The 23,138-nt window shown below is 44.1% G+C and overlaps 2 protein-coding genes and 1 pseudogene across 2 annotated transcripts; 2 read left to right on the forward strand and 1 right to left on the reverse strand.

Annotated features, from left to right (window-relative positions):
* The first annotated feature begins 79 nt into the window (after positions 1–79).
* Positions 80–4,627, forward strand: LOC129837610 (uncharacterized protein K02A2.6-like). Its single transcript, XM_055903912.1, has one exon. The coding sequence runs from the start codon at positions 1,944–1,946 to the stop codon at positions 3,999–4,001; it is 2,058 nt and encodes a 685-aa protein (XP_055759887.1). The 5' UTR covers positions 80–1,943; the 3' UTR covers positions 4,002–4,627.
* A 536-nt stretch (positions 4,628–5,163) lies between these two features.
* On the forward strand, positions 5,164–13,791 carry LOC129837613 (vesicle-associated membrane protein 1-like). Its single transcript, XM_055903914.1, has 5 exons — positions 5,164–6,034; positions 8,043–8,193; positions 9,641–9,799; positions 10,913–10,964; positions 11,725–13,791. Coding segments are annotated over exons 1-5 (381 nt in total). The 5' UTR covers positions 5,164–6,032; the 3' UTR covers positions 11,742–13,791.
* Positions 13,792–14,151: 360 nt separating this feature from the next.
* Positions 14,152–17,412, reverse strand: LOC129837614 (tapasin-related protein-like; annotated as a pseudogene).
* Positions 17,413–23,138: the final 5,726 nt, after the last annotated feature.

Genomic DNA, 23,138 nt, shown 5'->3' on the forward strand with positions numbered 1-23,138 from the left:
TTATTATATAAATAAGAGCTAAGACACTACAATGGCGACGAGGATGATTACCTGCAGTGTGCATCACGAATGCAGATGGAGCTCGTAGGAAGAGAGGAAGATTTTGACCCTGTAGCACAACAGCTAGCAAGCAGTGACGACGAGAGGAGAGCTAACGAGAACGAGGCGGCAGATCAAAGACCCGTGGAGCCTGAGGTAAAGAGAATGGCTAGCATCGGGAAAATAGATGTGTTTGAGGACACGCAAGAAAACTGGGCAACTTACATTGAACGACTGGAACAGTACTTCATCGCAAACGACATTGCTGATAACAAGAGAGTACCAGCGTTGAGTTTAATTGGCCCAAAAACGTACAGTTTGCTAAGAGATCTGACTGCCCCTCTGAAGCCCTCAAATAAATTATTCACAGAGATTGTGGAGATATTGCAAAATCACCTAAACCACTCCTCATCGCGGAACGTTTTCGTTTCCACAAGAGAGATCAGAATGAGGGTGTTAGTACATATGTAGCAGAGTTGAAGAAACTGTCTGAACATTGCCAGTTTCGAGAGAACCTAAATGACACATTAAGGGATAGATTTGTTTGTGGACTGAAACATGAACACATTCAAAAACGTTTGCTCACAGAATCAGATCTCACGTTTGCAAAGGCTGTTGAAATTGCTGTGACTATGGAAATCGCGACGAAAGATGCATTTGAGTTGCAAAGTAAAATAAATACTGACCTATCACAAACTTCCCTGCACAAGTTTTCGCGCAGCCGACAGCGCCCCCGTTTGGCCGAAAAATGCAACATGTGTGACAGAGATGGTCACAGAGCAGAGGACTGCCGTTTCAAAGACGAAATTTGTCACAAATGCAGTAGAAGGGGGCACATTCAAAGAGCATGCAGAGCAAAATTCAGTCACAACAGGAAAATGAAAGGGTCTGTGAATGCACTAGCAGAGAACAGTGGCAGTGATTCAGATGAACGATTAATTGGTACAATGGAGTTAAACACAGTAACTTCTCCCAGCAGTAGCATAATATGGGTGACACCAGATATCGAAGGCAAACCCCTCAAAATGGAGCTGGACACAGGATCTGCAGTGTCTATAATTTCCACTACTGTCTACAATGAGCACTTCAAGGCTATCAAGCTGAAGAACACAAATGTGTTGCTGAAGACCTACTCAGGAGAGAGATTGAGCCCAATGGGGGCGTTGCAGGTCAGAGTGAGCTATGGGGGGCAAACACAGCAGTTACAGCTGTATGTGGTGCCTGGAACTGGCCCCCCATTATTTGTCAGGGAATGGCTTTCAAAAATAAAGCTGAACAGGTGTGATTTGAAAATGCTCCACACGTTCCAGTCCAAAGAGAAAGGCACAGACCAAACACTGGAACACTTGCTGAAGAACTACAACACAGTTTTCAGTGGTCAGATGGGAACAGTAAAAGGCTTCACAGCAAAACTTGTACTGAGAGATGACGCAACACCAAAATTCTGCAAAGCCAGATCGGTTCCATACTCCCTGAGACCAAAGGTGGAAGCGGAAATCGATCGCTTGCAGGATACAGGGATCCTGACGAAAGTGGACAGAAGCGAATGGGCCACACCCATAGTTCCTATTGTGAAGAAAGACGGGTCTGTTAGAATGTGTGGGGACTTCAAGGTAACTGTGAATTCAATGTTGCATGTGGACCAATACCCCTTGCCACGTCTGGAGGACATCTTTGCTGCACTAGCTGGTGGGAAACACTTCAGTAAAATCGATCTGAAACAGGCTTACCTGCAGCTACCGGTTGAAGAGAGCTCCAAACAGTACCTGACAATAAACACACACAAAGGTCTATACAGGTATAACCGCCTGGTTTTTGGCATCGCATCGGCCCCAGCCATTTGGCAACAAACTATTGACCAGATTTTGTAAGGAATCCCAGGAACCCAGTGTATCCTGGATGACATGATCATAACAGGACGCACCGACAAAGAACACCTGGCTAACCTGGAAGAGGTCCTGAAAAGACTGAAAGAGTATGGTCTACAGGTAAACTTACAGAAGTGTGAGTTCTTCAAAGACAAGATTGTCTTCTGTGGACATGAAATTGACCGCAATGGATTGCACAAAACACAGGACAAAATCGAGGCAGTGGTACAGGCACCACGACCACAAAATATCACAGAAGTGCGATCTTTTGCGGGACTGATCAATTACTACAGAAGATTCCTCCCAAACCTTTCAGCAGTACTCCAGCCTCTAAATCAGCTCCTGGAAAAGAATAGGACATGGCGGTGGACAGAACAGTGTGAAAATGCATTTCTGGAGGCAAAACGGCTCATCACATCTGAACAGGTCCTGATGCATTACGACCCTGAACTGCCAGTGAAGTTGGCTTGTGATGCGTCCCCTTATGGCTTAGGGGCCGTCCTTTCACACACACTGAAAGATGGGTCAGAGAGGCCAGTTGCATTCGCGTCACGAACATTGAACGATGCAGAGAAAAACTACTCACAAATCGACAAAGAAGCACTGGCGCTAGTGTGGGGCGTCAAGAAATTCCACGCATACCTATATGGCAAGCGTTTCACACTGGTTACGGACCACCAGCCGTTGCTTTCCATTTTCAGTCCAAAGAAAGGCATTCCGGCAATGACAGCAGCCAGGTTACAGCAATACGCCTTGTTCCTTGCCAGTCATATGTATGACATTGAGTTTAAGCCGTCGTCCCTCCACACAAATGCAGATGGATTATCCAGACTGCCGTGTACAAGAGAAAGACAAAGGAGTGTGGATGCAGTGGACATTTTCCATACCGCTCAGCTCGAGGCACTACCGGTCACAAGCACAGTTATCAAACAGGAGACAAGGAAAGATGTGACCTTGTCAAAAGTGTACACCTACACCATGTCAGGATGGCAAGCTACTGGCAGAAAGGAGCTGACTCCGTATTTCCAGCGGAGAAATGAAATTACAACGTACCAAGGATGTTTGATGTGGGGACTCAGAGTCATGATACCCCAGAAATGCCAACATCAGGTTTTGCAGCAACTACATGAAGGTCATGTTGGAATTGTCAAAATGAAGCTGCTCGCAAGGAGCCACTTCTGGTGGCCAGGTCTGGATCAACAGATAGAAAACATGGAGAAGAACTGTAGCGGATGTTTGGAAACCCTTCACATGCCTGCTCCTGTCCCAGTCCACCCTTGGGAATGGCCTACAGAGCCATGGCAGAGAATTCATGTGGACTACGCTGGTCCCTTTGAAAAGCACATGTTTCTGGTTCTAGTTGATGCCCATTCCAAATGGCCAGAGGTGTTTTGCACTGACTCCTCCACCTCAGCTCAGACGATAGAGTGTCTCAGAACAACGTTTGCACGCTTCGGATTGCCGCTGCAGCTAGTAAGTGACAACGCGCAAGCTTTTGTAAGTGACGAGTTTACAAGATTCATGTCAGTAAATGGAATCAAACACTCAACCTCAGCTCCGTATCACCCTGCTACCAATGGGCTGGCAGAACGCTTTGTGCAAACCCTAAAGCAAGGACCCCGTGCAGCAAAACGAGACGAAGGGACTTTGCAAACAAAACTGTCCAAGTTCCTGGTCTCCTACCGAAACACCCCACATGCCACGACAAATGAAAGCCCAGCCGCACTGATGTTCGGGAGGCCTCTCTGCACACGGCTGGACATCATGAAGCCTAACAGGCGTAATGAAGTGCTGAACAAACAAGCCAAGATGCTGTCCGGTGGCCGGGAGCGCCATCTCCAAATAGGACAGGAAGTGATGGTGCGAGACTACAGAGGAGGAGGGAAATGGACAAGAGGGACCGTACATACACAAACGGGACCCAGAACTTACCAGGTTCAAGTGAGCCCAGACATAATGTGGCGGCGTCACATTAACCAAATGCATTCCACGGAAAACAGCACAACAATCGAGAGAGAACAGGCACAGAGAGCTCCTGAGAGAGACACAGGGACCTGTAGAGGGCGGTGGAGCAGTAAAGAGACCCCAGGCTGAAAGAAGGGAACGTGTTGATGAAGGTGCTGCTATAGCAGAAGCTATAATGGAGCAAGCACACACTGAGGATGTTCAGGAGCCTCCAGACAATCCTAGGCGCTACCCAGAACGAAGGCACCGTCCACCAGACAGACTGGACTTATAAACAAACAAACAAAAACTAACTGTTCAAGTTCAAATTAAAAGATGCAAAATAACTACAACAAGTTCTGGGAAGTGTTTCAGTTGTGGTTTGGTAAAAGTAACTCTGATTGTATAAGAGAGGGAATGTTATGTTCTGTTAATTACTGATGTCCCCTTTAAGAATGGTCATGCGCAGTGTTTTTCTATGTTATTCTGGTGCTAACTGATTCCAGTAAAATGGGAAGCTCCAGTACCATTTCTTGTATTCAGAGTCTTTCTTATTATATAAATAAGTAATAAGAGCTAAGACACTACAAAAATGTTGGATTCATTTAGTATTGTTAGCACTAAATCAACACGCACATCTGTAAAATACATGTTTTGAGCCACACAAAGATGTGATGCTCTATGGTCGGTAAATATGATCACATTGGGGACTAATGTAAGTCATGTTGTGGGTATACCATGTGTTGTGTGAGATGATAATAAACAGAAGCTCATTACTTTTGAGTGATTTTATTGTAAGCCTGCATTAGCATTTGACCTTAAGGTAGTTAGTTATTTTGACCTAAATTGTTGATCCATGTGAATGTGCCTATAGCAGTTATTGATAACGTTATATATTCAATAATCAATCAGTTAACCAAATATTATATTTGACTAAGCATTCTACATATTAAATTGCCCCACGGCGTGGCTAGCGTGTTTTCAATGCAACCGATGGGGTTATATTGATCCATACCACAGCTCACTGCTGTGCAATAATGTTTACACTGCCTCCCCTCTCGTGTTCTATTCATGTACTAAAGAGGAATAACAGAGTTGTGGTCATGATGAAACTGGAATAAATCAAACATAGGGACAGATAGTGAGTAGTCTATAACTGGGTGTTAGTGAGAAGCCTAGTCGTCCCGGTGGAGAAGGGAGCATTTACAAGCCAGAACGCGTGAGAGTGTGTGTGGGGGGAGGGGGGGTAGGGGAGTCAACATTCTGTACCAAGCAATGTACCGCAGTGTCGTCCTGCCGCCCAATCCGACACACAGAGAAAACTGCAGTACTGCAAAGTGTGGAGAGAGAGAGATGGGAGCGCAAGAAAGAGGAGGGAGGGGGCTGGGAAAGAGGTACCGCACCATCGTTATGAGTCCAACTGGAGAGAGAGAGGGGAAGGGGAGCGACGCATTATTGCAGTATAGTGTCATCACACAAACACACTAACGAAATTAGCGCACTAACCCATAAACCGACACACACATATACGCTTCCACACACTCGCCGGGAGAGGGGGAACAACCGTGGTGTTAGATAATTCTGATATTAGACCACCGGAAAATAGTGAAATTATATAATTGGAAATCAGTTGTGTTTAGCTTTTGAAGGGGAACGTGCAACCTAAACCATTGGTGTGATTTTGAGCATCTCGACACCGCATTTTTGGAATATCACGACTTCTCTTACATAGATTTGTTATCTAAAGAAATTCGCCAAGCATCCTTGGATTTATCTCTTATGGATTTTACGAACTGCAATTGAGAATCTGTGCATCACCCGTATTCACTTTCAACCTCTGGTTCCGTTGCCTTTCTTCGAGTGAATTATTATCCGACGCTTGCCTGGATATTGCGGTACTTTGGGGATGACTTGCGGTGCAAAAGCATTGCTTTGAAATTACTGCATCAGCTTCTGCATCCGTTTGTTATTAACGCATCGATTTAATCAGTCGAGTCTCTGAGGTTCTGGACATCTTTGGACGACAGCAGACATTTTTCCAATTGCTTTTTTGTGATTTCGCTTTTTACATTTTTTACTTCAGAACCTTCGCCCTTCGTCTCTCGCGCTCTCTCTCTCTCTCCCCCCGCCCTCCCCCACCGCTCACTGACAGTGAGTCAGTTCCAAGCAGCTGCATAGAAGATGTGAGTATCGATGCAGGGCTTCCTATTTTTTACTTATTCTATTCATTTTTTCTATTCACGAAACATGATTTCTTCTAATATGTTGAGTATTTCTATCATGTTGTCAGGCTCTTTCTATGCTCTATTGATTTGTTCTAGCTTAATGTATTTTGCTGACGTAAGTCTTTTTCCGTCACAGCAGCTCTGAATAATGGATCTCGTCTATTGTAGTTGATTACCCTCAGTCCTCTTCTGGGCTTGAAAAGAAATTCATTTTTTGAATTATTATTTTAATTAATAATTGGCTTATTTCAGCTGAAATTATGTTTTCTTTCTTTATACTATGGGGTCTGAACCGTATGGTTCTAGGGACTTCCAGGTTTTCAAATGTCTGTGAATTATTAGAAAATCAATATCAATGTGAACTGATTGGTCTGAGATGTTTGTCTTCTTCTCCTGTTACAGTAGGAAATACAGTAGGGTACTACGCATGACATCTGGGATGAGACTGTCCTGCACCTGCAGTATAGAACAAGTTCATGCCTTTCAAATGATGGCTATATTCTTCATATTCATATATATATTCATATATATATATATATGAATGGCTGGAATGATGGCTGGAATGGTTGCCTGTACTGTATATTTGGCTCATTTTAATAGTCTGAGTCAGGACCAACACCCACATAGGAGTCCATGGAGGCTGTCTGTTTTAGAACGCTCTCCCTCTCACCCCTCCCCTTTCCCTCATCACCCCCCCCCCCCCCCCTTTACCCTTCTCTGAACCAAATGAGTTGTTTGCCCCATCTTTTAACCCTTCTTCCTTTTCTTTCTATTCTCTCCTTTTATTCCCTTTCTCCTTATCCCTCTCTCTTAATCTTCCTCTTCTCTCCAATCTCTCCAGTTCACCATCTCTACAGCCTCCCCTTACTTTTCTTTTGGCTTTTCCTCTCATCCTCCTCTTCTTCTTATCACCATCTTGCTTAATCTGACTCTTTCTCTCCATCTCTCTCTCTCTCTCTCTCTCTCTCTCTCTCTCCCTCTCTCTCCCTCTCTGTCTCTCTCTCCCATCTCCCCCTCTCCCCCCCCTCTCTCTCTCTCTCTCTCTTTCTCTTTCTCTTTCTCTTTCTCTCTCTCTCTCTCTCTCTCTCTCTCTCTCTCTCTCTCTCTCTCTCTCTCTCTCTCTCTCTCTCTCTCTCTCTCTCTCTCTCTCTCTCTCTCTCTCTCTCTCTCTTTCTGTCTCTCTCTCCCCTCTCTCTCTCTCTCTGTCTCTCTCTGTCTCAGGCAGGCATCTATCCCATATTATTCTCCTCACCAACAGCTTTTCTCCTTTCTGTACCTCATCATTCATCTTTCTTCCTCTCCCCCATGCGGCATCGCATTAGTGAAAACCAAGACTGTTCTCAGGGCATTCTCCCAATATTCTATGAAAAGTCACTTTTGTTAGCCAAAACCGGCAGACCTGCCCCGAGAACAGTCTTGGTTTCCACTAATGCGATACAGCCTCCCCAATACACTTACATTTAAGACATTTACATTTAAGTCATTTAGCAGACGCTCTTATCCAGAGCGACTTACAAATTGGTGCATTCACCTTATGACACTTCCTCTCCCTCTTCCCCTCTCTTGCTTCCAATTCCTTCCTTTAGCTCATATCCCTTATTTCCTCCTCCTCCTCTTTCCCCTCTCCTCATTATACCTGCCCTTCTGTGTTTTGAACTTTTAATCTGAATGTCTTTTATCACTGAGTACTGTTATCAAGGCTTATTTGTTGAAAATAGTTTGAGTTACAACACCTCTAAAATGCAGTTGTTTCAGCTTGACTGCTAAATGTAAAATGTCCTCCTCCTCCCCTTCCCCCTCTCCCTCACATCTGTCTCTTCTCTTCCTCTCCCCTTTCTCATCTCCCCATTTATTTTTGTTACCCTTCCTCATCTCTCTCTTCCCGTCTCCCTCCTTCCCCCCGCCTATCCCTCGCTTTCCCATCTCTTCTCCTCTCCGTCGCTTCCTCCCTCTCTCCCCTTCCCAGGTCTGCCCCAGATGCTGCTCCCCCAGCTGGACCTCCCGGAGCCCCAGGGGCCCCAGGAGCAGATGGAGCCCCAGGTGGAGGGCCCCCACCCCCTCCTCCCAACACCTCCAGCAATCGCAGGCTACAACAGACACAGGCCCAAGTGGAGGAGGTGAGCTAGTGTGACACGCACATACAGTACCAACCAACCTGCTCCGGGCTTCGATACCATGCTCCTAACAGGACTCCCACTCGTGCCAAACCATACAGTACAACATTTTAAACTACAGCAAGTAGCTAGCTTGTCAATCTGGGATTGACGTCACAGCGTGAGACAACTAGCAGCAATTAGGCCAGATCTGGGCTGCATTTCCAGTTGCTCCCTGCTCTCTGCATTCGTTCACTCTCCTTGGTGTAAGCAATAGCGCCACCTAGTTTCCCCCATTTTGCTTTCATTTATCCAATTCAATGAAATAGGGGAAGGGAGGGAATGAGGCCAGAAGTAAAAGAACAACCTTCTGGAATGAAATGCGGTCATGAGCCAAGCTGTAGAAACAGAGCTGACATTCTTTGATTGTTGGGAAATCTAAAAATAGAGTAGCATAGTCTACTCTACTCTACTCTACGTTGCAGTTTGATTTGTTTTATGACTTATTTCAGTAATGTTTTGGCTATGCAGTCTCCGTCAGGGTGTGGCTTTCTGGGATCAACATGATATTCCATCAACCTGACAACATGAATTTGTCATTTTATTGCTGTGTGTTTGTGGTGTGTGTATAATGAATGATGTGCTGAGAAATGTTGTAACAACTATTCCAAAATACAATACTCACGATAACAATTTGGCTAGCATATGATCCAACATGGCTAGCATACAATACAACATGGCTAGCATACAATACAACATGGCTAGCATATGATACAACATGGCTAGCATATGATACAACATGGCTAGCATACTACACAACATGGCTAGCATACAATACAACATGGCTAGCATACAATACAACATGGCTAGCATATGATACAACATGGCTAGCATATGATCCAACATGGCTAGCATACTACACAACATGGCTAGCATACAATACAACATGGCTAGCATATGATACAACATGGCTAGCATATGATACAACATGGCTAGCAAACTACACAACATGGCTAGCAAACGATACAACATGGCTAGCATACGATACAACATAGCTAGCATACGATACAACATGGTTAGCATACGATACAACATGGCTAGCATACGATACAACATAGCTAGCATACGATACAACATGGCTGTCTATGATGATGTTCTATGTATTCTATTTCTATGGCCAAAGTTATGTTAGCTATTAACATAAAGAAAATAACATGGTTGATCAATTTATCTTAGTAATGGACTGCACTGCAGCTTGGGAATGGTTTCATGCTGTATTCAATTGTGTGATGTGGGCTTCTATGGCTTGGGCTGTCAGTAAATTCCTCTCTCCTCTCCTCTCCTCTCCTCTCCTCTCCTCTCCTCTCCTCTCCTCTCCTCTCCTCTCCTCTCCTCTCCTCTCCTCTTCCCTCTACCCACCTCCCCCTCTCCTCTCCTCTTCCCTCTACCCACCTCCCCCTCTCCTCTCCAGGTGGTGGATATTATGCGGGTGAATGTGGACAAGGTTCTGGAGAGGGACCAGAAGCTGTCGGAGCTGGATGACAGAGCGGATGCCCTCCAGGCCGGGGCCTCCCAGTTTGAGAGCTGTGCAGCCAAACTAAAGAGCAAATACTGGTGGAAAAACGCAAAGGTAATGACAGTGATCCATGATTATATTGTCATTCACATTAGCAGACACTTTCATCCAAAAGGACTTAAAGTTAACATATTCAGGAGAATTGCATGGGAATGGTAATATTGATAATGATTGTAATATGGTTATTTAACCAACTCTTTCTATCCAAAGTGACAGTGTACTGTCATATATTCAAGTTAACATATATATCCAGTGTATTGTATGTGGCCAATGAGGGAATCATTCAGAGCCACAAATGTGGTGGTGTTGCAACGCCAGTACCATGCTCCACCAACCAGTACCATGCTCCACCAACCAGTACCACGCTCCACAAACCAGTACCACGCTCCACCAACCAGTACCACGCTCCACCAACCAGTACCACGCTCCACCAACCAGTACCACGCTCCACCAACCAGTACCACGCTCCACCAACCAGTACCACGCTCCACCAACCAGTACCACGCTCCACCAACTAGTACCACGCTCCATCAACCAGTACCACGCTCCACAAACCAGTACCACGCTCCACCAACCAGTACCACGCTCCACAAACCAGTACCACGCTCCACCAACCAGTACCACGCTCCACCAACCAGTACCACGCTCCACCAACCAGTACCACGCTCCACAAACCAGTACCACGCTCCACAAACCAGTACCATGCTCCATCAACCAACTGAGCCATGGAGGTGCAGGGCGCTGAGGCGGACACACAGCGTCTGTCCCTGGAACGCTGTCACCCCCCTTTCTCGCGTACTAATCCCCTAATTAGCATCTGTGGGCGAGAGGAGTGGCGCTCCGGGGAATGGGGAAATAGGGAGGCTCTCACTGCAGAGTTTTCTCTACAAGCAGTTATTCTTATTAATTGCATAGCAATAGCACCAAGAGTACACTGACTAGACACAAGGGAGTGTGATGAAATTTTACGCTCTGCTTTTTGTGTTTGTCATTATTGTGCTGGGTTGGTGTGTGTGTTTCAGCAGGACTAACGTTAATCCGCAGCGACTTCACCCCTGTATAAGAAACACATGTTTAATCACCCTGAGGAAAATCTATCAGGTTTATTAACTAGAAGAATAGATGAATAAAGAAAACCTTTAACTCTCCATTTGCTTTTCTTTCTAGATGATGATCATTATGGGTATCATTGGAGTTCTTGTGGTCGGAGTCCTTTTCTGTAAGTACCATTATTCACTTTCCCCTATTACCATTCATTGATACCCACTCGCATGTAGCCAGTTAGAGGCTTTCTTCACGTCTTTTGAACTTCATTTTGAAATTTATTGGCATCTGTATCGCATTCTGTATCGCATTAGCAGATACTCACACTGCTCTCAGGGCAGGTCTGCTGGTTTTGATTAGCAGAAGTGACTTTTCGTAGCTGGTTAGGAGAATTAACGTGGCAGGTTAGGAGAATTAGGTTAAAGTTAGGAAAATGGTTAGGGTTAGCTAAAATGTTAACAATATCTAGCTGTAACCAGGCCTGTCCTGAGAACAGTCTTGGTTTCCACTAATGCAATTCTGAATCCATACTAGTCAAGTGCAGTAGATGTTAAGGCGAAGGCCACAGCTATAATCAGTGTGCACTTATAACAGACCCAGGTCTGCCCTGCTCTGACGGTCTCCTAGTGCATACTCTACAGTATGTCAATAATTCATGATAACTTATTACAGTAAATGATTGAAACAGTATAAGGCCTCTGTTACCAGTCATTCAGCAGAAACAACACATGTGTAGATGTGGCCCACTGAATGCAAAGATCATTATTTAGCTGTAAACACATTGTTAGATGTATCTTCAGTTTGTGATTTAGGAACCCATAAATCTGCTGACCCAATTATTGAATGATCTCTCTCCCCCTCTTTTTCTTTCTCCCCACCCCCCCTCTCTCCCCTTTATATATCCCTCTCGCTCTCCCCCTCCATCGTTCTCATAGTGTACTTCTTCTATTGAGTAATCCCAGCGTGGCAGGACACAGACATGAGAGCGAAATAGAAGAGAAGAAGAAAACAAAATTGACACAAATCCAAACTCCAGTCCCGCCCCCTTTATCCTCCACACCAGGTCTTCCATCTAGCACTTAAACATTATGCTAGTGTCTCTCTTTTCTCTTCGTCCTCCTGCCCTTCCCTTCTTTTTGATCCATCTTTCTTCCTCTGTTTTGGCGTGCTGTCTCACTCACTCTCTCCTGCCTCTGCGTATCATACATTATTGAAGTGTGCAGTAGGGAAAGAGAGAGCGAGAGAGCAGGAAGGAATGAAGGAGGGAGGAGATAAGAAAACCCCTCGTGACACAGGGACAGAGAGGGCTGGAGCATACTGTAGGGAAAGAGAGAGAGAGAGAAAGCAGGAAGAAGTGAAAGAGAGAGAGCATGGAGAGAGAGAGGGAGTGCAAGGCGAGAGCAGCAGAGAAGCAGTTCTTTCTATCCAGATACGCCAAAGCTTGTTCGTGTTACCTTTTGGAGAGCGTACCACATTTGTAAATTGATACTGACATACAGTACCTAACAACCCCTCCTGATCCCCTACCTCATACCACTACCATTATTAATACTACTTACTAATACAAGGTCATGGTTAAGATTATGATCATTTTGTCGTGTGTGTGTGTGTGTGTGTACTTGTGATCCAAATCAGTGTAGCCAGTAGCTTTTTCCAGGTTTAGTTGATGTAGGCCTTGACTGGCATTCCTGCCTTTTCCTTTACCTCCCTCTTTCTCTCACTCACTGACTGTGGTGTTTAAGACAGAGATAGAGAGAAGATAAGAAAAGCCAGGAAGGATACTGGAAAAGGCAGAAACGACTTTTGGGACACTGACTTTTAGTATATCTTTATTCTTGTAACACAGACAGACAGACGGACAGTTAGCTAGATTGACATTGACAGACAGAAACAGACAATCTGTACCTACATAGAGTATTCTTTCAGGTGTGCAGACAAAAGTCTATAGAGTTTTAACTCTCGACACACCTAAAGGCAGGTCTGTGTAATAAAACATAGCACATTTGCATAGTACATTTTTGATTGATTAGTGAGCAGCTTTACTGTGTTGTGGTTGTGTTCAGACACTCTTGTACGTTCTAGTAGAGAGGGTACAGGGTTAGGGTGGAATGGTTCAATAGACTGTCCCCTATCTGGAGAGAGGACATAACCAAATAAACCCCCAAATAACCCACTTCCTGCACATCAAACCAACAAAAACACACACACTGTTACCTATAGTAGCCAATAGGCTGTTACCTACAGTAGCCAGCATAGGCTGTTACCTACAGTAGCCAATAGGCTGTTACCTACAGTAGCCAATAGGCCCAATGGAAGTAGTGTTTGTGTCTTACTTGACTTGCATGGCAGACGATGTCCATAGTTTTGCCTATTTGTGTGACCTATGTATCTGCCATTTCTGAAACTAACTGCCGATTGTACATGTATTTTGTTTGGTTTAGTGGTTTTCAGGACCTGTGTATAGGCTACTGTAGCTATGCGCTCAATTAATAACTCATGCGTATGCAATGCAGTGAAGCTCAAGAGTTTGCCAAATTTTTGTTGCTCACGTGCTTTCAAAATAACTATTACTCGACCAGAGAACAATGGTTGCTACAGTAGTATTCAGTCTGGGAAAAAACGAAAACCATAGTACCGTACAAGTAGTACTATAATTCATCTTTGCCAGACTATTGCTCCTGGAAATGTGTTTTTTAGTTAGTTTATATTTTACTTTTGGTGTTGGATATTCCAGAAAATATAATTTTCCTCTCAATGGTTGATAAAGAGGGACTGTTTGACACATTGTAAAACAAATAAAAAAAAATAGCTATGTGTAAATTGCATTTATGAATGAAAATAGTGGTGATTACTCAACAATGATCTAATAATATTGTGCAATAATATTATTAGGTAAGAAATGATGCAACATGATAATACTGCGAGAGATACAACTGGATAATGAGAATTCTTTAAACGCATGCTTACCACTTGATGCTAATAAAGAAAATCATCAACATTAATGTGTTCATCATTGAAGTGAAAATTAACAGGTATAATACCACACCGTCTCTCCAGATTCAGAGAACAACACCAATGATACTATTAAAGAAAATATTTATTTGAGGAAAATGTACAACTGTTTATAGTACAACAGTAATTCACATTACAGCAACTCTTAAGACATTGGTTTGCAACAGCTTCAGATACTGTGCCTCTGCGACCCTGAAATAATCCAGGTCTGTGAATTAGGTTGGAACTCTTTGCAAGAAAAAAAAGAAGAAAAATGTATTATTTGTCTGTTTGAACAGAAATTTGCTTCGCATCTCTAGGCTACTGTTGTCTTACTACAAACAATAGTTAAAAATACCAGGAGGTCCATAGGGAGCATGGGGATCTTACCTATTTCATCACTTGGTAGAAGAACAGAACGGTTATAACCAGAAAACCCAGGACCATCCAGTAGGAATCTGTAACAACAGGGAACAGTTTGGACTAATATGAATGGACACCATTTTGTTTCTGCTCAGGTTCTCCCAATGACTCACAGTCAGCAGGCACCCAACAGGAGAAAACATTTAGCAAAAGAGCAGTATCTGAACCTGCCTGATAAGAACACTCTATTTTAGTTGTCCATTCACGCCTAATGAACGTGACCCATCAGCAATGCTGATGTGCACCTAATTTCCTATTGTCCTCTCACGCCTGTGTCTGTAGCAGCCTACCTACCTGCCTCAGGTGTCTCTACTGTCAGGCTGAGGGAGAGGGGTGTGTCCAGGGCCGGGTGGGTCACTCTGCAGGTGACCGTGGTTCCAGGGGGGAAGGCGGAGGGGTGCAGGGTGAGGTGGGAGGAGATGGACATGGTCCTGTCGCTGTGCTGTGCTGCCGATGGCTGGAGAGAGACACCTGGTCTGATAGGACGCTAGGCTCTGAGTCTGTAGATGAGACGGAGAACCACTCCATCTGAGAGAGAAGAGAGTCTCAGTATAATGTCTGTTATATTTAGGATATCCATATTATAAGTGCTGTATGATGACCTACCAATTATCTTCTGATTTCATTAGACGTCTGATCACTGTGTGCTTGTGTGCTAATCACTTTGAAACAGTGGTATCTGTGAATATGAATGACTGGATATTTCACTGGCGACCGCACCACACACACACCTGGACATCCAGAGGGTAGTAGTTCTTGCAGTGGCAGCTCAGCCCGAAATACCAGCTTCTCCTCAGAGAGAGAAACATGAGGAGGTTCTGAAGACAGAGAGACTTCGTATTTAGATGTGAATAGTGTGCACACAATGTCACACATGACATAGACACCTAATGTAATAAACACATGTTCATATGTGTAGAGAAATAATGTACATTTGAGTCATTTAGCAGACACTCTTATCCAGAGCAACATACAGGAGCAATTTGGGTTAAGTGCCTTGCTTAAGGGATTTTCCAAATTTTTGTCGCTGACATTCAAACCAGCAACCTTTCGGTTACTTTACCAATGCTCTTAACCACTAGGCTACCTGCTCCCTATGTAAAGAGACAATCAATCACAAGTGTTCTTAGAGGGACTCACGTGTGACGTGTAGCTGTATGACCTGCTGGGCCTGGTACAGTCCAGTGCTGACGGTGCAGATGTAGGTCCCCTCGTCAGATACCTTCAGTCTGGCCAGAGTCAGAGACGCATTACCCTGCCCCACCAGCAGGGCGGCATCCACGCTCGAACCCTTCCTCTCCACGTGTACTGGAGGAGAAAAAAACAATGCAAAACAGAGTATGATGAGGTGAAAATGAGGTCCAATTCTCATAGTAATCATTCAGTAAACCTCTGGGTTCCTAGCTATGACAGCAATAAGATGTGTATTTTCCATCTCTGGGTGTATAATAAATTCGGAATGTTGACCATGGAGGTCCAAATGCACTTTATGTTGTGATGGTAAGTAGACCTAACTCATCCACCACTTATAGCACCATCATAACTACTTAAATAATGCCTTTATTCTCTCACCTGCTGGCCCCTCTGTCTCCGTCTGCCCCGCCCTAATCTCCAGCACTTTCCTCCCACTTCCTCTGTGCTGCCACTCAAGCCCCAGCTCCTGCCCTGGGGGTGGGGCCTGCTGCCTGAAGCCACAGTCCAGGAGGGCCACACCCCCTAGAGGAGCGGAGTGGGACTCCGAGCGAGAGAACACCAGGAACACCACTGGGGAAGACAAAGGAGAGAGAAAGAAGGGATAATGGAGAAAGAAGCAAGTGAAAGTAGAGAAAGTGCAAAGTACTAGATAAAGAAAGAGGGGTGATGAGAGAAGAGGCGGGGGTGAGAGAATGAGAGAGAGTAACAGTGTTATACATCATTACAATATGACCCGTCTACTCTACCACAGGCATTCTACCAGAGCATTATAATAACCTCCTTGTCTCACCCTCAATCAGAAAAGTTCCTGATTGGCTGAGGGGGTTCCAGTTTGCTTTGTATGAGAGCTGGACGATCTGATTGGTCCAGTGGCAGTGTCTGCAGGACCAATGTGAGGCTGAGCCCGACCCTCTCCAGCTGCAAGGAGCCAATGAAATAGGCTGGTTCTGGAGACCTCCTTTGCTTTATGAAGGAAGTAGCGGCTGATCTCACATGTCACTTCCTGCTCGTTACAGTCAGCGTGGAGCAGCAGGTCTGCCTCTGGGATCTCAGGAGACTCAACTGTCAGAGAGCAGAAAGAGGTGGAGGGAGAGTGCAGGAGAGGGATGGTGTGATGGGGAGAGAAGGGGAAGGTCATTTCATCAGGTATCTTTGCTGTACAAAAGAGAACCTGATAATGAACCAACCTTTAGCCTCCAAGATGATGTTGTCAGGATCGGGGACAGCAGGGGGGTTGAAGGGGGTCAGAGTATCAGGTGAAAGATCAGGGGTCGCTGCCAGGTCTCTGAGGACAAGCGTGGCTGAGGTGCGGCTGAAGATAGCCCCACCTCCCATTCGCCCCATCCCACTACCCTCCTCCACCAGAGAACAGGACAGCACCACGTCTGCTCCTCCCTGGTCTAAGAGTCCAGAATATACAGCCATTTCATGTTTAGAAAATGTCGGGAGTGAAGAAAAAAAATCTTACCAGAAACGTGTCACGCCCTGGCCTTAGTATTCTTTGTTTTCTTTATTATTTTAGTTAGGTCAGGGTGTGACATGGGGAATGTTTATGTTTTGTTGGTTTTGGGTGTTTCTATGGTAAAGGGGTTATGGGGTGTAGTATATGGGTTTGTGTTGAGTTCAGATGTCTAGCGTTGTCTATGTATGTTTAGTTATCTAGGAGAGTCTATGGTTACCTGAATGAGTTCCCAATTAGAGACAGCTGATTTCGGTTGTCTCTGATTGGGAGCCTTATTTAGGGTAGCCATAGGCTCTCATTGGTTGTGAGTAATTGTCTATGTAGAACGTTTGTAGCCTGTATGTGTATGTGCACAACGTTATTTAGCTTCACGGTCGTTTGTTGTTTTGTTCGTTTTGTTAAAGTGTTTCGTGTCGTGTTTATTTTTTCGTCATTTTTAAAAAATAAAAGAAGATGGTTACTTTCCAAAAGCTGCGTTTTGGTCCATCAATCCGCCACACGATCGTGACAAAACGCTTGTAATCAAATATCCAAAAAGCAGCATTTCAAGCATCTTTCCAGTAGTTTTTTTAGTCATCAGTAATTACTGACCTTTCATAAATATACAGAATAGACCCCTAATTGCATAATTTCATTAATGACCACGCTCGAAATCACAGTCGAAGATATAAGAAAACAATTTTGATACAGTGAAAATGTTAGGCTGTTATACAGTGAAGTTACTTTTGTTTGAAGGTAAACCAAATAAATCAAGTAAAATAAATGGTCGATTAAAAGTTCGCGTTGAACGTCATTAGTTTGACATAATAAGAATGATAAGACCTATTGATTTATCAAACACCGATTAATAGATGCCATGTTTCCAGCGTGTGTTTTCCATTGCGCTATAGTTTGTTTTCAGGGTTCGAAGAAAAGTGCATTATTGTAGAATTTAGAGAAACTTTGCTGAATTAAAGAGAAAGAGAGTTGTCCATTTTTCAGCATATCCTCCAGAGCAATAACCTGATCCCTCATTAGTTGCTAAACTAAATGTGTGTCCATAACACAGCATGTGATCGTAGTTAGCCAAACCAATAGATGGCGCTGCTGTTATGTGTATCTGAGTGTTATACTACGTATATAGTACGAGTGAGCCAAGTTAGGCATTACTTACTATGCACTAAATGGAGCTGTATGGATGCTAAACAATGATGCGGAAATAAAGACATTCTAATCAACATAACCTTGCTTTTGTATAGAACAAACAACGTACAAAACACGGCGCTTATGTCTTTTCAACGCTCTGCTAAAAAGTGTTCCGCGCTCAGGTAAAAAAAAACTGCGGCAAAAAATTTGCTCCATTCATTAAAATCACAATTAAACCAACACCCATCTATTTTTTGTGACTACCTGGACCTACCATTTGGTTTTGAACTATTGAAACCAAAATATATGGATTTGAATAAACATGAAAAGGTGAATGTAAGAAGCACACATCATTTCAAATAGGCTGTGTCATATTAAACAGCATAGAAACACCCTAAACAGGTCAGGAGCCAGACATGGAGTTTAAGAAGGAACGAAAATGAATTATTTAGGCTATATTATTTAAATTATTTGTGCAGAGGGTTCTACATGGAACCCAAAACCGTTCTACCTAGAACTAAAAAGTTTTTTTTAACCTATAACCAAAACGGGTTCACCTCTGGGGACAGCTGAAGAACCCTTTGGGAACTATTTTTTCTGAAAGTGTATGGGTAATTATGGGTCCTGGTCAAAAGTAGTGCACTACATAGGGAAAAGGGTGCCATTTTAGACAGAGGCTCTCTTTGCATAAGTTAACAAAGCTTTTTTTATTTTTTATTTATTATTTTATTTTTTATTTTTTTACATACTGAGACAAGGATATCCCTACCGGCCAAACCCTCCCTAACCCGGACGACGCTATGCCAATTGTGGGGTGACGCAATTATTGTTAACAATGAATAATGACAAACCTCCTGGCATTGACATCTTCTGCATGAACGTGCCTTAAGCATGCTGCAAGGAGGCATGAGGACTGCAGATGTGGCCAGGGCAATAAATTGCAATGTCCGTACTGTGAGATGCCTAAGACAGCGCTACAGGGAGACAGGATGGACAGCTGATCGTCCTCGCAGTGGCAGACCACGTGTAACAACACCTGCACAGGATCGGTACATCCGAACATCACACCTGCGGGACAGATACAAGACGGCAACAACAACTGCCCGAGTTACTCCAGGAATGCACAATCCCTCCATCAGTGCTCAGACTGTCCGCAATAGGCTGAGAGAGGCTGGACTGAGGGCTTGTAGGCCTGTTGTAGAAAGGGGTGGATAGAAAGTGGTAGATAGAAAGTGGTGGACAGAAAGGGGTGGATAGAAAGTGGTGGATAGAAAGTGGTAGATAGAAAGTGGTGGACAGAAAGGGGTGGAAAGAAAGTGATGATAGAAAGGGGTGGATAGAAAGGGGTGGATAGAAAGTGGTAGATAGAAAGTGGTGGACAGAAAGGGGTGGATAGAAAGTGGTGGATAGAAAGTGTTGGATAGAAAGGGGTGGATAGAAAGGGGTGGATAGAAAGTGGTGGACAGAAAGGGGTGGATAGAAAGGGGTGGATAGAAAGGGATGGATAGAAAGTGGTAGATAGAAAGTGGTGGACAGAAAGGGGTGGATAGAAAGTGGTGGATAGAAAGTGGTAGATAGAAAGTGGTGGACAGAAAGGGGTGGAAAGAAAGTGATGATAGAAAGGGGTGGATAGAAAGGGGTGGATAGAAAGTGGTAGATAGAAAGTGGTGGACAGAAAGGGGTGGATAGAAAGTGGTGGATAGAAAGTGTTGGATAGAAAGGGGTGGATAGAAAGGGGTGGATAGAAAGTGGTGGACAGAAAGGGGTGGATAGAAAGGGGTGGATAGAAAGAGGTGGATAGAAAGTGGTAGATAGAAAGTGGTGGACAGAAAGTGGTGGATAGAAAGTGGTGGATAGAAAGTGGTAGATAGAAAGGGGTGGATAGAAAGTGGTGGACAGAAAGGGGTGGATAGAAAGTGGTGGATAGAAAGGGGTGGAAAGAAAGTGATGATAGAAAGTGGTGGATATAAAGGGGTGGATAGAAAGTGGTAGATAGAAAGTGGTGGACAGAAAGGGGTGGATAGAAAGTGGTGGACAGAAAGGGGTGGATAGAAAGTGGTGGATAGAAAGGGGTGGAAAGAAAGTGATGATAGAAAGTGGTGGATAGAAAGGGGTGGATAGAAAGGGGATGGATAGAAAGGGGTGGATAGAAAGGGATGGATAGAAAGAGGTGGATAGAAAGGGGTGGATAGAAAGGGGTGGATAGAAAGTGCTGAATAGAAAGGGGTGGATAGAAAGTGCTGGATAGAAAGGGGTGGATAGAAAGTGGTGGATAGAAAGGGATGGATAGATAGGGGTGGATAGAAACTGCTGATAGAAAGGGGTGGATAGAAAGGGGTAGATAGAAAGTGCTGATGAAAAGTGCTGATGGAAAGTGGTGGATAGAATGTGGTGGATAGAAAGTGGTGGATAGAAAGGGATGATAGAAAGTGGTGGATAGAAAGTGGTGGATAGAAAGTGGTGGATAGAAAGGGATGGATAGAAAGGGGTGGATAGAAAGTGGTGGATAAAAAGGGATGGATAAAAAGGGATGGATAGAAAGGGATGGATAGAAAGTGGTGGATAGAAAGTGGTGGATAGAAAGTGGTGGATAGAAAGTGGTGGATAGAAAGGAATGGATAGAAAGTGGTGGATAGAAAGTGGTGGAAAGAAAGGGATGGATAGAAAGTGGTGGATAGAAAGGAATGGATAGAAAGTACTGATAGAAAGGGGTGGATGGAAAGTGGTGGATAGAAAGTGCTGATAAAAAGTGCTGATGGAAAGTGGTGGATAGAAAGTGGTGGATAGAAAGTGGTGGATAGAAAGTGGTAGATAGAAAGTGGTGGACAGAAAGGGGTGGATAGAAAGTGGTGGACAGAAAGGGGTGGATAGAAAGTGGTGGATAGAAAGGGGTGGAAAGAAAGTGATGATAGAAAGTGGTGGATATAAAGGGGTGGATAGAAAGTGGTAGATAGAAAGTGGTGGACAGAAAGGGGTGGATAGAAAGTGGTGGACAGAAAGGGGTGGATAGAAAGTGGTGGATAGAAAGGGGTGGAAAGAAAGTGATGATAGAAAGTGGTGGATAGAAAGGGGTGGATAGAAAGGGGATGGATAGAAAGGGGTGGATAGAAAGGGATGGATAGAAAGAGGTGGATAGAAAGGGGTGGATAGAAAGGGGTGGATAGAAAGTGCTGAATAGAAAGGGGTGGATAGAAAGTGCTGGATAGAAAGTGGTGGATAGAAAGGGATGGATAGATAGGGGTGGATAGAAACTGCTGATAGAAAGGGGTGGATAGAAAGGGGTAGATAGAAAGTGCTGATGAAAAGTGCTGATGGAAAGTGGTGGATAGAATGTGGTGGATAGAAAGTGGTGGATAGAAAGGGATGATAGAAAGTGGTGGATATAAAGGGGTGGATAGAAAGTGGTAGATAGAAAGTGGTGGACAGAAAGGGGTGGATAGAAAGTGGTGGACAGAAAGGGGTGGATAGAAAGTGGTGGATAGAAAGGGGTGGAAAGAAAGTGATGATAGAAAGTGGTGGATAGAAAGGGGTGGATAGAAAGGGGATGGATAGAAAGGGGTGGATAGAAAGGGATGGATAGAAAGAGGTGGATAGAAAGGGGTGGATAGAAAGGGGTGGATAGAAAGTGCTGAATAGAAAGGGGTGGATAGAAAGTGCTGGATAGAAAGGGGTGGATAGAAAGTGGTGGATAGAAAGGGATGGATAGATAGGGGTGGATAGAAACTGCTGATAGAAAGGGGTGGATAGAAAGGGGTAGATAGAAAGTGCTGATGAAAAGTGCTGATGGAAAGTGGTGGATAGAATGTGGTGGATAGAAAGTGGTGGATAGAAAGGGATGATAGAAAGTGGTGGATAGAAAGTGGTGGATAGAAAGTGGTGGATAGAAAGGGATGGATAGAAAGTGGTGGATAGAAAGGGATGGATAAAAAGGGATGGATAGAAAGGGATGGATAGAAAGTGGTGGATAGAAACTGCTGATAGAAAGTGGTGGATAGAAAGGGATGGATAGAAAGTGGTGGATAGAAAGGGATGGATAGAAAGTGGTGGATAGAAAGTGGTGGATTTAAAGTGGTGGATAGAAAGGAATGGATAGAAAGTGGTGGATAGAAAGTGGTGGAAAGAAAGGGATGGATAGAAAGTGGTGGATAGAAAGGAATGGATAGAAAGTACTGATAGAAAGGGGTGGATGGAAAGTGGTGGATAGAAAGTGCTGATAAAAAGTGCTGATGGAAAGTGGTGGATAGAAAGTGGTGGATAGAAAGTGGTGGATAGAAAGTGGTAGATAGAAAGTGGTGGACAGAAAGGGGTGGATAGAAAGTGGTGGACAGAAAGGGGTGGATAGAAAGTGGTGGATAGAAAGGGGTGGAAAGAAAGTGATGATAGAAAGTGGTGGATATAAAGGGGTGGATAGAAAGTGGTAGATAGAAAGTGGTGGACAGAAAGGGGTGGATAGAAAGTGGTGGACAGAAAGGGGTGGATAGAAAGTGGTGGATAGAAAGGGGTGGAAAGAAAGTGATGATAGAAAGTGGTGGATAGAAAGGGGTGGATAGAAAGGGATGGATAGAAAGAGGTGGATAGAAAGGGGTGGATAGAAAGTGCTGAATAGAAAGGGGTGGATAGAAAGTGCTGGATAGAAAGGGGTGGATAGAAAGGGGTGGATAGAAAGTGGTGGATAGAAAGGGATGGATAGATAGGGGTGGATAGAAACTGCTGATAGAAAGGGGTGGATAGAAAGGGGTAGATAGAAAGTGCTGATGAAAAGTGCTGATGGAAAGTGGTGGATAGAATGTGGTGGATAGAAAGTGGTGGATAGAAAGGGATGATAGAAAGGGGTGGATAGAAAGTGGTGGATAGAAAGTGGTGGATAGAAAGGGATGGATAGAAAGTGGTGTATAGAAAGTGGTGGATAGAAAGGGATGGATAAAAAGGGATGGATAGAAAGGGATGGATAGAAAGTGGTGGATAGAAACTGCTGATAGAAAGTGGTGGATAGAAAGGGATGGATAGAAAGTGGTGGATAGAAAGGGATGGATAGAAAGTGGTGGATAGAAAGGAATGAATAGAAAGGGATGGATAGAAAGGGATGGATAGGAAGGGATGGATTGAAAGTGGTGGATAGAAAGGGGTGGATAGAAAGAAAGTGATGATAAAAAG

Source organism: Salvelinus fontinalis, chromosome 38 (assembly GCF_029448725.1).
Source record: "Salvelinus fontinalis isolate EN_2023a chromosome 38, ASM2944872v1, whole genome shotgun sequence".
NCBI classification, from domain to species: domain Eukaryota; kingdom Metazoa; phylum Chordata; class Actinopteri; order Salmoniformes; family Salmonidae; genus Salvelinus; species Salvelinus fontinalis.